Source organism: Ostrinia furnacalis, unplaced genomic scaffold (assembly GCF_004193835.3).
Source record: "Ostrinia furnacalis isolate ACB-3 unplaced genomic scaffold, ASM419383v2 OfSCF7341, whole genome shotgun sequence".
Taxonomy (NCBI): domain Eukaryota; kingdom Metazoa; phylum Arthropoda; class Insecta; order Lepidoptera; family Crambidae; genus Ostrinia; species Ostrinia furnacalis.
Window position 1 is genome coordinate 356,610 of NW_021137580.1, and position 14,370 is coordinate 370,979.

The following is a 14,370-nucleotide window of genomic DNA, read 5'->3' on the forward strand; positions in this document are numbered from 1 at the left end:
TAGCCATTATGAAGTCGATGGAAAAATCCACCGCATAGTTTAGTACCCAGTTTGTAAGGTGTACCTACTTACGGTGTACAACAATAAGTATGACAATAGGTAAAGTAATTTTTACAGTCGAAAACCCGATAGTGTAAATAAAAAGAAAACTGCTTTAAAAACCAGTCCAGTAGTCTAAATTACACAGTTGGGAGTTAAATAGTGACATAAATAGACGCCAAAAACGACAAAATAGGACAACACTACACTTCTCGCTCTTACCTAACTCCAAGCATCCTTCCAGGCTGATGACCTTCTGCTACCTGGCAGCCTTCAACTGGTGGCTACTCCTGTGCCCCTGGACGCTGAGCCACGACTGGCAGATGGGCTCGGTGCCGCTCATCACCAGCGGCTGGGACCCTAGGAACCTGCTCACTTGTGCTGCGTTTGGGGCACTACTGCTGCTGTGCTATAGGTGCATTGCAGACTTAGAGGTTGGTATAGCGAAGATAACTTTTAACGCCTTAACAATAGAGTCGATTGATCAAGTAGATTGGGAAAATTATTAATCTGTCACCTCTTAGTCCGGTTCTTAACCGGTGGTCCGCGGACCACTGGTGGTCCCTGAGACATTCCAAGTAGTCCACGAAGTGCTCTTTCACACCTTGGTTAAAACCACTTTTAACTGATTTTTGCAGTCAAACTGGTTTTGAGCGTTTATGAGGTGGTCCCTGACAAGACAGAAAAGTAAAATGGTCCCTCATGACTTAAAGGTCAAGAACCACTGTCTTAGTCCAAAAACCCTCTTTAACTGGGGGCGTAGTGTGAGTTTACGTCAAACGCATTCGATGTCGACTGCGTAAAAAAGTGACATGAATGGTATGACGGATTGTACAGCGATCCCAGCGGATACGTTCAAGAACTAAAATCTACATAGATTTTTTTGACGCTCGCTAGTGACGAAGTTTGATGTAAACTCACACTAAGCCCTATGTTAATAGTATGAGACGCGAAGAACCTAGATACTAGAGTTGCCGTCAGAATTAGAAATACTTATTTATTAAGCCTGTGTTTTGTACGACTTGTACCGTAGTTGAAAATATTGTTCTTCATACTCTCAATGACTTATAAGTCTTTCCCTACCAGGTACAGAGGCACACGCCAGCTGTAATCGGTCTGCTACTGCTTGTGGTGCCTTTCGTACCGGCCAGTAACCTGCTCGTCACCGTCGGCTTCGTCATCGCAGAGAGGGTGCTGTATATACCTAGGTAAATATAACTCCTGTACAGCCAGGATCTATGGTTTGCTGAGCTGAAGTAAGAGTCCACAAAGAATTGAAATTGAAAAGGACTAATAATTCTACAGCCTATTGAGGTTGAAAATGACTAGAGCGCTCTTTTAACGGATGTATTTTGCTCACAGTGTAGGCAGTGTGATCATCACAGCTTACGGTGTCCAGCTCATGTGGTATTCCAAGCCCGGCACCAAAGCCATCCTGGTGGTGGGACTGGCAGTTCTTGCAGCCAGTAGCGTTGCAAGGACCTACCGAAGAAACGCGGATTGGCGGGACCGCGCCACATTGCTAAGGTAAGCTATTCTCAGTTACATTTTATAATCAATCATTCATTTTCTTTACGTAAAATTAACAAGTTCATGATAGTATTTTGTTTTCACTTTTCGTGAAACTATCAGTTTGGAATGAATTATTCTTTCATGAATTAAAGTATCATTGAATATTTCGCTGACACATTACTCAATCACCAAAGAAAGAAATACGTAAATTCAGGACCTGTGATGGCGGTGCTATGAAATTTAACAAGCTTAATTTACCCTTTTCGGTTAATTCTTTACTGAAATATTTTAAGTAGGAAAATATGTGTTACGTTGAATTTAATAAATTAATCGTGTAATTTGAAAGGTTCTGCTAGAGCTTTTCTGCGCCATAATAATAAACGTAAATAATATTAAATATTATATTAGTACGAGAATACCATCAGTTTTATAATTCAATAGAGCTCGCTGAGTATAAACTCCATAAAGTCGCGTTACGAGTTCTTCCCGGTCAGAAATACAAGTAAAGCCAATACCACACTTGGCCACAAGAAATTCATTAAGTAATTGTTGTCACATAATATTTGATGTTTTTCCCTGCAGCTGTTGTACAGGTAACGATTGATTTATCCACCACTGAAGAACTTCTAAATCACAAAAGTGTTTTATAAGAATAAGAAAACTTCATTGCAGTATATTTATATCATGTACTTCTAACGATATAAAACGAAACGTGTCGTCTTCATAAAACAATGTAATGATCTTTATTCGATTGCATATCTATAGTCGCATACATTGTTTGTTATGTAATTTTCGGATAAGTAGATACCCTTGTATATTATTTCCAAACTTAGATCACTATTTCTTTCATTTTAATTCGTGCTTCACTTTAAACACCAATGTGGTCCCAGCCCTACACCGGACCCCATAGCTTTATGGTTCAATTTCATCACTTCCAATGAGCAGTTATTGCATGTTTATGGCGATACCTTCCCATAACGGTTTCGTTTAAGGGGGGAGTTGTTCGTTTATTCGGCTTTGATAGCTAATCATTGTTCGGGCAATATTTTATGGGAACAGCTAATTGGCCTGTCATCGACACAAAAGTCCGCTGCGGTCGATATTATACAGCTTTGTTATTTTCCTATATCTTTTGCTGTTAATACCGTTATAAATGTATATTCATGGATAAATATGTTGTTTTACATTTAACGTAATAAATAAGATGTATACTATCCGTTCGCTTTAAGTTTGCCGCTGGCGATATGACGTCACTCGAAGGGAAACGTCTATAACTATAACAAGCTATATTTAAAATATTTTTTATTTATTAATATTGATAAGAATTGTGTATTTGCGTAAAATAAGACATATTAATTGCGTTTAATCACTAACTAATTGCCTTTAATCGCGGTTGGAGGAGGGGACGCGCATTCCACGGACCGGCAAACTTGGCGCGAACGGGTAGTAACTGTTGTTAAATACCTATATACTTCGCACAGGTACAATGTATTAAACTTAAAAACCTTCCTCTTGAATCACTATCTATTAAAAAAACCGCATCAAAATCCGTTGCGTAGTTTCAAAGATCTAAGCATACCTAGGGCAGACAGACAGGAAAGAGACTGTGTATGTAGTGATAGTAATTCAAATTATTTATTTTGGTATACAAAGGTTCTTACATCTTCCACTACATAAAAAGAGGAAAAGTCTACCGATTGTTAAAAGGCCCTCACCAATAATAAATCCACTAGGTGCCCTACCTACAATTTATCTTCTACCTACACCTAAACCCTAAATAATGTGATTTGAATAGTAAATTGACTGGTAAAAGGAATGCTAGGGTTTTATTTGGGACCATTCAAAGTAGAATTTTTAAAATGTTTTTCTTCAAAAGATACCTATGTACCTACAAGCCACTACCTATACGCTTGAATACTGCTAAATAACTTCTAAGAATTTTGCCCGATTCTAATTTGTACGAAGAATCGGCCGATACCAAATCGGTGTAATGTGCGCACTTTCATACATGTTCAAACTGATTAATAGTCTGATCCAACTATCGGCCAACAAAAAGTCTGTAGCCTACAGCTAGGCTAAATCCTGGAATTGAAACTAGGCCTACTGGATGCAAGCATAAGGGGGCGTCCATTAATTACGTGAGACAATTTTGACAATTTTTCAACCCCCCCGCCCCCCTAGGTGAGATTTGGTGAGATTTTTCTAGACCCCCTCCCCCTCCCCAAAATCTCACGTGAGATTTGTTAAAATACATATTTGCAATGTAAATGGGTCATATCTATGCTTCGATTACGATTTAATTTTTTAAAAAAGAATAATTTATTTCATCATTATTATCTATACTTATAATAAATCTGTAGAGAGGTCAATTCTGTACATGAAATATATTTTCAAAATAACTATCAGGGGGTGATTAGTGATCAATACTGATGCCAAAAATGCAATCAGTAAAATTTTTGTCTGTCTGTCTGTCTGTCTGTCTGTCTCGTCTGTCTGTCTGTATGTTCCTTATAGAAACAAAAACTACTTGACGGATTTTAACGAAACTTGGTACAATTATTCTTCGTACTCCTAGGCAGGTTATAGGATACTTAGGAATTCCCACGGGCACGGAAATTAGCGGGAAAATCCTTTTGTATGAAAAATCTAAACTGCTTAAGTTAGACGCTTGAAATTTGGCANGAATCACGATTCAGAGTGATGTTCCTCGTAATACGGCGCCATTCCTCGCGAACTGCAGCTTTCCGGGTACTTTCGCTAACCGAGCACTTAGTTGCGGCCTTGGTCTGGTCCGTCCATCTCATTGGTGATCTACCACGTGGTCTGGTGCCCTCAACTTTTCCCTGCACTACGAGACGCTCTATGGAGTCATTACTGCGCCGAGATACATGGCCGAAGAAGGTTAAAATGCGTGACTGAACCTATTTGATTGAGCGTGTTTCTGTGTGTTAGAAAGAAAGAAAGAAAGAAACATTTATTGCCATGGACATCACAAAAGACAAAAGAGGTAAAATAAAAAATAAAAAAAGCAAATAAGACAGAGGTGACATAAAACATACAATGAGTGAGCAAGTAAACTAAGCAGTGCCACCCTGTCGCACAGCGATGCCCATCGCAATGGGACCCCACTCAGCATATGCCGTGGCCCCCGGTGAGGGAAGCCACGACGCTGGTTTTCAGTGTGCCCCATGCCGAGTGAGAGTCACGGACACTAACCTATACTGCATAAAATATACATACATAAATAATAATAATAGTGCGCGTATAAATTTTAAGTGTAAATACAGACGTAGTAGAAAATAATAACATACGATATAGACGAAATGTGTTATGTTATATGTTAGGTGTTTTTGTTGCCAATAAAGTTGTATTTATTATTATTTTGTCTATTGTTACAGACTGAACTACGCGCTAGCCGGCTTACGGCCGTGGTGGTGGCACGCGTGCAACGTGCTTTTGCACGCGGCGTGCTGCGCGCTGGTCGTGCGCGCGTGTGTGACGGTAGCACGACTGCAGCGGCCTTTCGCTGCTCTGGCCGCGCTGCTGTTTGCGGTGCACCCGGTGCATACGGAGGCGGTAAGGTTTTGGAACTATCGTTCGTTCGTTTCAGCTTAATGACGTTCACTGCTGGACAAAGGCCTCCCCCAAGGGTTCCCACAAAGACAGGTCCGCATCCAGGCTCCTCCAGCGACCTCTACCAGATCATCGGTCCACCTAGTGGGAGGCCTGCACACGCTACGTCTTCTGGACCGTGGTCGCCACTCGAGAACTTTTCTGCCCCAACGGTCATCGTCTCTACGAGCTATGTGCCCCGCCCACTGTACCGCAGTGTTTCAAGACAAAAGTCTTTGACCAGTGTGTGCTGCCAGTGATGGTTTATGGATCTGAAACGTGGTCACTTACCATGGGCATCATAAGTAGGCTCAAGGTCACCCAAAGGACGATGGAGAGGGCTATGCTCGGAGTTTCCCTGCATGATCAAATCAGAAATGAAGAGATCCGCAGGAGAACCAAAGTGACCGACATAGCTCGCAGAATTGCTAAAATCTGATGAGTTTACTTGACACATTTTGCTTATATTGCCTTTGATTTCAGTCATAATTATACTTAGCAGCTAAAGAACTTTTGCAGTAATTTTATCTGACAAATTGTACGGACGACATTGCATTACAGTTATTAGCTACATGGCTACGTATGCTATAGTTCTCGTAGTAGCCGTAGCACTTACTACGAAAGTAACGCTACGAGCTACGACAATAATTCAGACATTTTCTTAGTTGCAGAAACTTGTGATTTCAATTTCACTTAGTAAATTAGGTTAAAACAATATGTGCAAGGCGTTGAAATTTAAAACAGGGAAAATAACGTATAATATTTGTTGACAGGTAGCCGGCGTAGTTGGCAGAGCTGATGTGCTCGCCTGTATATTTTTCCTATCTTCGCTATTAGTGTACCATAGGTGAGTACAATAAAAGTTATGCTAAACAATTCAAATGCTTATACAACATACATAGTAGGCATTGTAATTAATACCAAAATAATAGTAGCATTTCCATTATGACATCGAACAATGCCGAGTGATTCAGTGATAAAAATTGCACAGTAAAATCACGGTAATACTATCTATACAGTATTCCAACTCGGCTATATTTTTTAAATAAATGTCAACAGCCGCGCGGAACGTCACCATAATAATATGACAACATGCGATAGGGCTGCTCACCTGCAGACAATTTTTTCATTACATCTGCCTACTTAGTAGGTATATTTAACTAGTTTTGTGAATGTATTTTGTGATTGTAATGTTTTATTTTATTTTGACAAACAAAATAACTTACTGAATGAAATAGGATAAAATGCGTGTTGTTTTGTGATTAGTACATTTAATTAAAAATTATATTTGTGTTAAGATTTAGTAATAAATCTTACAAATTTGCGACCGTAAAATGTATTCCCCTCGACTGAGGCGTACAAAATTCTTGATTATTATACAGGGTGTTAGGTAAATGCGTTTATAAGCCGACACTAGCCCATGTTAACATGTGCATATAAATGTCTTAGTGAAGTCAGAAAATTGAAATCATCATTTTAATAATTTTAATTTGCATTAAAATCTGATTTTATAAATTTTATTTTGTATGAAAATTAAACAAATTAAAATGATATCACGACTTCACCATACCATTAATATGCATAATATAACATGGGCTATTGTTAGCTAATAAACCTATTTACCCAACACCCTGTATACATAGGTAGTTGTAATTATTTTTATAAAAAAGAGTGCTTACTATTTCAAAAACAACACATCATCCGTTTATTACATTCGCGACACCCCCGACTTTTGCATGTCGAGCGCATACCGAGATTTGAATTTCGAAGTAAAGTTCGCGTTTCGTCCGTTTATATGAAGTTACAACACTGTATGATACTATTACCGTGGTAAAATTCAAGTACTTAATACTCGATGTGGGTATGTTTTGTACACAGCACATGTACAAGTTAATTATTCTTCGACAAATGAACCAACTTTATATCATTTACGTGACAACTGATAAAACGTTTTATTGCAGACCTACCAGCAGCAAGAAGTGCGTTTGGCTCAGCATCACTCTTGGGGCTCTGAGCATGCTGGCCAAGGAAACTGGCGTCACTGTCCTACTGCTCAACTTGGCCTTCGACTTTTATAGGTGTTGGCCGTTTGTCAAGAGGTAAGAAGATATTTCTTCGTTCGTTCATCGTTCGTTTCAGACAAATGACGTCCAATGCTAGACAAAGGCTTCCCCAAGGTTTTCCGCAATGAATGGTCCTGCGCTGCCCGCTTTACACTGGGAAGTCGAACCTTAACTTCGAAGTCCTCCTGTATTCTTCTGATTAATTTCGTTGCGGGTCCAATGACAGTTTAACTTTCCCCCGGGATAAACTTGACCTTCACTGGTTGGGTTTTTATTGGCAGTCAAGCTGTACATCCTGGCTACACAGGAGTTGAATTGAAGCATGCATCCAAATGCATGCTTCTATTATTTCTAAAGTAACTCCCTGATAAACGGGACTATTCCCATCTCTCGTTCCCACCGTTGCAACTCCTGTGTAGCCAGGATGTACAGCTTGACTGCCAATAAAAACCCAACCAGTGAAGGTCAAGTTTATCCCGGGGGAAAGTTAATTTCGTCCTTGGGGACGAAATTACCATATTATTGTAGACAATTTCAATTCTCTAAAATAAACTGCAGGTACATTGTCTCATTTAATTTATAAAGTTTTATCAACAGTCTTGACGCTAGACTCTAATTGCCGTAGACAATTTAAACAAACAATAATCTAATTTCCACAGTCAAATATCTAAATTGCAGTTCAAAAGTTGAATGGACCAGGTTGATCGAGCTCGAATTATATATCTTCGTATATTTAAGATAATCTAATATAACCCTTTTAAAACTTTCCGTGCCTTTTGAGAGATGAAATATAAAGTGATTACGCGAGTTGGGGGAGCCTATAACAACATTTGAACTTCTTGTTAAGCTCTTGATAAGGAATGTTGCGTGGATACAAATATTTAATCAGATTATGGAAATGCCCAATGTGTTTGCTAAATTGTTCCTAGTTGTTAGCATAAATAAACAACTTTACAAATAAAACTATTGCTAAACACTTTTAAAGATGAAAAGGGAAATAAAAAAGCGTAATATTTAAAGCTTTCTAACTAATTAGTGAAGCTTGCTTAGGAATGATTTACATGAGAATAAGATTCAAAGAATGAAAAGGCCTACCTTGGTATTATTCCCACCTCTCGTTCCCACCGCTGCAACTCTTGTGTAGCCAGGATCAGCTTGACCGTCATAAAAACCTAACCAATGAAGGTCAAGTTTGTCCCGGGGGACTTAAAAACGCTTACCTGTAATTATTTTAGTTTATGTAACGCAGACTAAAGACTAATTGAAGTGATATTAAGCTGGCCATGTTCAGCAAAAGGCGGAAACAGATCGAATGAAGACTGTGTTCTTCAAATTAAGACGTGTTTTAGCAAATGTAGTGTAGGACATCCACTTACTCGAAGGAACATCGACCTCAAAAAAATAGTAGTTAGTGGTTGTTGAAATGATGGTGGTGATGATGAATAACTTTAATTTTTGTTCACAGGTCAATATGCTCGTTAAAAATAGAGAAGAAGTGCACTGGTCTGTCAATACGAACGATCAAGGTGGTGGTGTCTCTCGCGCTGCTCATCTGTCTCAGGCTGGCGCTACTTCAGGGAACCTGGCCTACATTCTCCTCGCAGGACAACCCGGCTGCGTTTCATCCTAGCTTTTTTGTGAGGTTAGTCTCCTATTATCATTAGGTGAAAGTTCATTGGTCATAGCACACTTATCAACCCTGAAAGGGATCAACATCGTATCGCCTTCCGCGGCGCGGTCAACCGAGGCGAGGCATTTTTGCATTACTGATTTTCATACGAAGAATACTGACCACCTCGTGTTGATACGGTTACGATCCGTTTCCAGGTTGATAAGTGTGATTTGTCCTTTAGTCTCCTGTCATCCTGCAGAAGCAGGACTACCCTTTCTAATGTACCAGAGGAAAATGGATGATTTGGCTCCTCACACTGGCCAAACGGTTTCAGGAGGCTGGGATGATGATTATGTTTAACTTAAATGTATGCTTCTCAATGTATTCATATTAGTTTGTATAACCCTCGTCAATGAACTTCAGAATGAAGAACTTTAGAGAAAACTGGGCTTTTGTAAAAGTTTAATAAACCTCCTACAGCAACAGTTACGTGTAAAAGAATAATTTTCTTAACTATTAACGTATTTAAAACGAAAGTTTTTTGTACTTCTTACATTTGTGAGATAGTAATTGTGTAATTGCCATAGGTTTATTGACTCTCTCCGATAATTCTCGATACTAAAATTGGGAATATAATTATATAGGAGTGTACCCAGAGGGTAATTGGTAGAGATACCCTCTACTTGAATATGATCAATCATTAAATCGGTTGTATTGTTGTAATCGTAGCTATTGAAGTGATAGGTCTTTGTAGAAATCCTTGGGGGAGGCCTTTGTCCAGCAGTGGACGTCTTTCGGCTGAAACGAACGAACGAAGTGATATGAGCATTTATGAGCTCAATTATTTCCAGTTAATGATCTTGCTTTACAAACAAATCAGTTTTTGGTCTCGGGGTAAGCAATTTGGCAGTTTTAGTTTGGTAGCGTAATAACACTCGAGAAATAAACTCCGTAGTAGAAACTAAATAATGAAAGGTGAAACCAACGCATGCAGCCGACGTGCACGATGGCGTTGGCGTTGGCGATGGCGATCAGACTTAAACGCATAAATCAGCCTCGAGACGATCAATCGCGATTGTCAATTTTACGTGATTACAGTCGAAAACCCGATAGGTAAATAAAAAGAAAACTGCTTTAAAAACCAGTGCAGTAGTCTAAATTACACAGTTAGGAGTTAAATAGTGACACGCGTGGGACCAATCAGAAGAAATAGACGCCAAAAATCGATAAAATAGGACAAAACTACACTTCTCACTCTTGCCTAACTCCAAGCATCCTTTCAGGCTGATGACCTTCTGCTACCTGGCAGCGTTCAACTGGTGGCTACTCCTGTGCCCCTGGACGCTGAGCCACGACTGGCAGATGGGCTCGGTGCCGCTCATCACCAGCGGCTGGGACCCTAGGAACCTGCTCACTTGTGCTGCGTTTGGGGCACTGCTGCTGTTGTGCTATAGGTGCATTGCGGACTTGGAGGTTGGTATAGCGAAGATAACTTTAACGCCTTGACAATAGAGTCGATTGATAAGTAGATTGGGAAAATTATTAGTATCTTCATTGGTGATCACCTCTTTATCCAAAAACCCTCTTTGACTGGGGGCATAGTGTGAGTTTACGTCAAACGCATTCGATGTCGACTGCATAAAAAAGCGTCCACATGTCGGTATCGTACGCATCGGACGTATCGCACGCAACGAATCGTAGTATTATTTTTATAGAAACTCATATAAGTGCGTCCACCTGTCCGCATCGTACGCATCGCACATCCGATACGATGTGTTTTGTACGATGCGTCCGTTGCGTACGATACCGACAATTGGACGCTTAGCTTTTTGTATGACGGATTGTACCACTGTACAATCCGTCATACAAAAAGCTAAGCGTCCAAGGGTCACTACCCTAGCGGATACTTTCAAGAACTAAAATCTTCATAGATTTAGTGACGACGTTTGATTTATTCACACTAAGCCCTCTGTCAATAATATGAGACTCGAAGAACCTAGATACTAGAGTTGCCGTCAGAATTAGAAATACTTATTTATTAAGCCTGTGTTTTGTACGACTTGTACCGTAGATAAAAACATTTTTCTTCTTACTCTAAGTGACTTACAGAAATACAGAGTCTTTCCCTACCAGGTACAGAGGCACACGCCAGCTGTGATCGGTCTGCTACTGCTTGTGGTACCTTTCGTGCCGGCCAGTAACCTGCTCGTCACCGTCGGCTTCGTCATCGCAGAGAGGGTGCTGTATATACCTAGGTAAATATAACTCCTATACAGCCAGGATATATGGTTTAGACGCTAATGAACTTGTTGCTAAGCTGAAGTAAGAATCCATAAAGAATTGAAATTGAAAAGGACTAAAAATTCTGCAACTTATTGAGATTGTAAAGGACTAAAAGTGCTCTCCTAACGTTTGTATTTTGCCCACAGTGTAGGCAGCGTGATCATCACAGCCTACGGCGTCCAGCTCATGTGGTGTTCCAGGCCCGGCACCAAAGCCATCCTGGTGGTGGGACTGGCAGTCCTTGCAGCCAGTAGCGTGGCGAGGACCTACCGAAGGAACGCGGATTGGCGAGACCGCGCCACGTTGTTAAGGTAAGCTTTGTAGCCAGTGTAGGCAGCGCGGCAGCGTGATTATCACAGCCTACGGCGTCCAGCTTATGTGGTGTTCCAAGCCCGGCACCAAAGCCATCCTGGTGGTGGGCCTGGCAGTCCTTGCGGCCAGTAGTGTGGCCAGAACCTACCGAAGGAACGCGGATTGGCGAGACCGCGCCACGTTGTTAAGGTAAGATATTTTTAGACAAACTACAGGCGGATAAAGGTCGCGGTGGTGCCTGGATGCGAGCGGCGCAAGACCGGTCTTTGTGGAAATCCTTGGGGGAAGCCTTTGTCCAGCAGTCTTTCGGCTGAAACGAACGAATGAACAGGCGGATAGTTAGGTCGGGCTCTAAATCGATGTTTTTATCGGCCTGTTTTGAACAACGTTTTTTATCTGCCTATTCCTCATAAAAATTAGAAGCCAACCAAACTATCAGCCGATAAAAAGTGTGTAGTACCTCTACTAGTCTGCGAGGACGCTTAGTCAAGGGCTTCGTCGTTGTGATAAAAATTTGAAAATAATTAATTTCTTTATAGAAGCTGAAATTATAAATTAATCGCATAGAGTGAGCTTCTGATGTCGATTCTGAGACCTTTTCTGCACCACAATAATAAACGTAAAATAATATTAAATATTATATTAGTACGAGAATACCATCAGTTTTATAATTCAATAGAGCTCGCTGAGTATAAACTCCATAAAGTCGCGTTACGAGTTCTTCCCGGTCAGAAATACAAGTAAAGCCTAGACCACACTTGGCTACATATAGAAATTACTTTTTTGTCACATTCATTAAACATAATGAATATGACAAAAAAGTTTTTTGCCAGAGGCTGTTGAAAAGCTTTCAACTGATTTATCTACGACTGTATAGAACTTCTGAATTACTTTTACAATTGTTTGTTTTTTTAAAGAACAATACGTCATTGCAGTAGACTTCTATCGTGCATTTCTAGCGATATAAAACGAAACGTGTCGTCTTCATAAAACAATGTAATGATCTTTATTCGATTGCATAAAGTCGCATACATTGTTTGTTATGTAATTTTCGGATAACTAGATACCCGTGTATTATTATTTCCAAACTTAGGTCACTATTTCTTTCATTGTTTCTCGTGCTTCACTTTAAACACCAATGTGAGTCTACCCTTACACCGGACCCCGTAGCTTTATGGTTCAATTTCATCACTTCCAATGAGCAGTTATTGCATGTTTATGGCGATACCTTCCCATAACGGTTTCGTTTAAGGGGGGAGTTGTTCGTTTATTCGGCTTTGATAGCTAATCATTGTTCGGGCAATATTTTATGGGAACAGCTAATTGGCCTGTCATCGACACAAAAGTCCGCTGCGGTCGATATTATACAGCTTTGTTATTTTCCTATATCTTTTGCTGTTAATACCGTTATAAATGTATATTCATGGATAAATATGTTGTTTTACATTTAACGCAATAAATAACATTTATAACTCCTGTTGTTAAATTCCTGTAGACAATACTAGCGACTCGCCCCTACTTCGCACAGGTACAATGTATTATACTTACTTAAAAACCAACTTAAAAACCTTCCTCTTGAATCACTTTATCTATTAAAAAAAACCGCATCAAAATACGTTGCGTAGTTTTAAAGATCTAAGCATACATAGGGCAGACAGACAGGAAAGAGGCTTTGTTTTATGTAGTGATAGTGATTCAAATTCAAATTATTTATTTTGGTATACAAAGGATCTTACATCTTCAACTACATAAAAAGAGGAAAAGTCTACCGATTGTTAAAAGATCCTCACCAATAATAAATCCACTAGGTGCCCTACCAACAAATTATCTTCTACCTACACCTAAACCCTAAATAATGTGATTTGAATAGTAAATTGACTGGTAAAAGGAATGCTAGGGTTTTATTTAGAACCATTCAAATTAGAATTTGTTTTTTTTTCTTCTAAAGATACCTATGTACCTACAACCCACTACCTATACGCTTGAATACTGCTAAATAACTTCTAAGAATTTTGCCCAATTCGTATAATTCCGTTTTACAAAATTATGAGACATCATGTGCGTAGTCCAACCTTGCTAGCGAAGTTTAACTTCAAAGTCCCATTACGAATACCACGTAAACCCATTGAACCTCTCTCCCGCCCCTTTCGAAAAACTGTTCTAGGAGCCAACTCTCCTATATGTCGGATCTGTAAGATCTACAATAAATTTAGTGGTCCCCTGGATGTGCATTTCATGTCCCTACCCAAATTCAAGGCTACAGCAACCGACTCTATATCATAATAATTTAACTTATATAACATCATTTATGCTAACTAAGCAGCAACTTATATTTCTTGCAAGCTGTGTATACCTTTAAGTGATAGTGCAATTACCTTAATATTTTGCGTATTTTTTTACATATTGTGTATTGTTGTACCTATCGTTGGTGTACCTAATAAATAAATAAATAAGTATGAAGAATCGGCCGATACCAAATTGGTGTAGTGTGCGCATTTTCATACATGTTCATACTGATTAACAGCCCGACAACTATCGGCCAACAAAAAGTCTGTAGTCTACAGCTAGACTAAATCCTGGAATTGAAACTTGGCCTACTGGATGCAAGTATAAGGGGGCGTCCATTAATTACGTGAGACAATTTTGACAATTTTTCAACCACCCCGCCCCCCTTGGTGAGATTTGGTGAGATTTTTCTAGACCCCCCTCCCCCTCCCCAAAATCTCACGTGAGATTTGTTAAAATACATATTTGCAATGTAAATGGGTCATATCTATGCTTCGATTACGATTTAATTTAAAAAAAAAGAATAATTTATTTCATCATTATTATCTTAAAATATATTGATTTTTTTAAATTTAAAATAACCCAGTTTTCTCACAATTTGAATATTTTTCTTGCTNCATATTTGCAATGTAAATGGGTCATATCTATGCT

The 14,370-nt window shown here is 39.4% G+C and overlaps 1 protein-coding gene across 1 annotated transcript in view; it reads left to right on the forward strand.

Moving 5' to 3' along the window:
- LOC114364054 (protein O-mannosyl-transferase TMTC1) overlaps window positions 1-14,370 on the forward strand; it is a 193,400-nt gene that overhangs the window by 170,260 nt on the left and 8,770 nt on the right. The window contains exons 7-9 of the mRNA XM_028320037.1: window positions 284-473; window positions 1,126-1,247; window positions 1,402-1,566. Of these exons, the coding sequence (XP_028175838.1) occupies window positions 284-473; window positions 1,126-1,247; window positions 1,402-1,566 (477 nt within the window). The remainder of the gene's footprint in view (window positions 1-283; window positions 474-1,125; window positions 1,248-1,401; window positions 1,567-14,370) is intronic.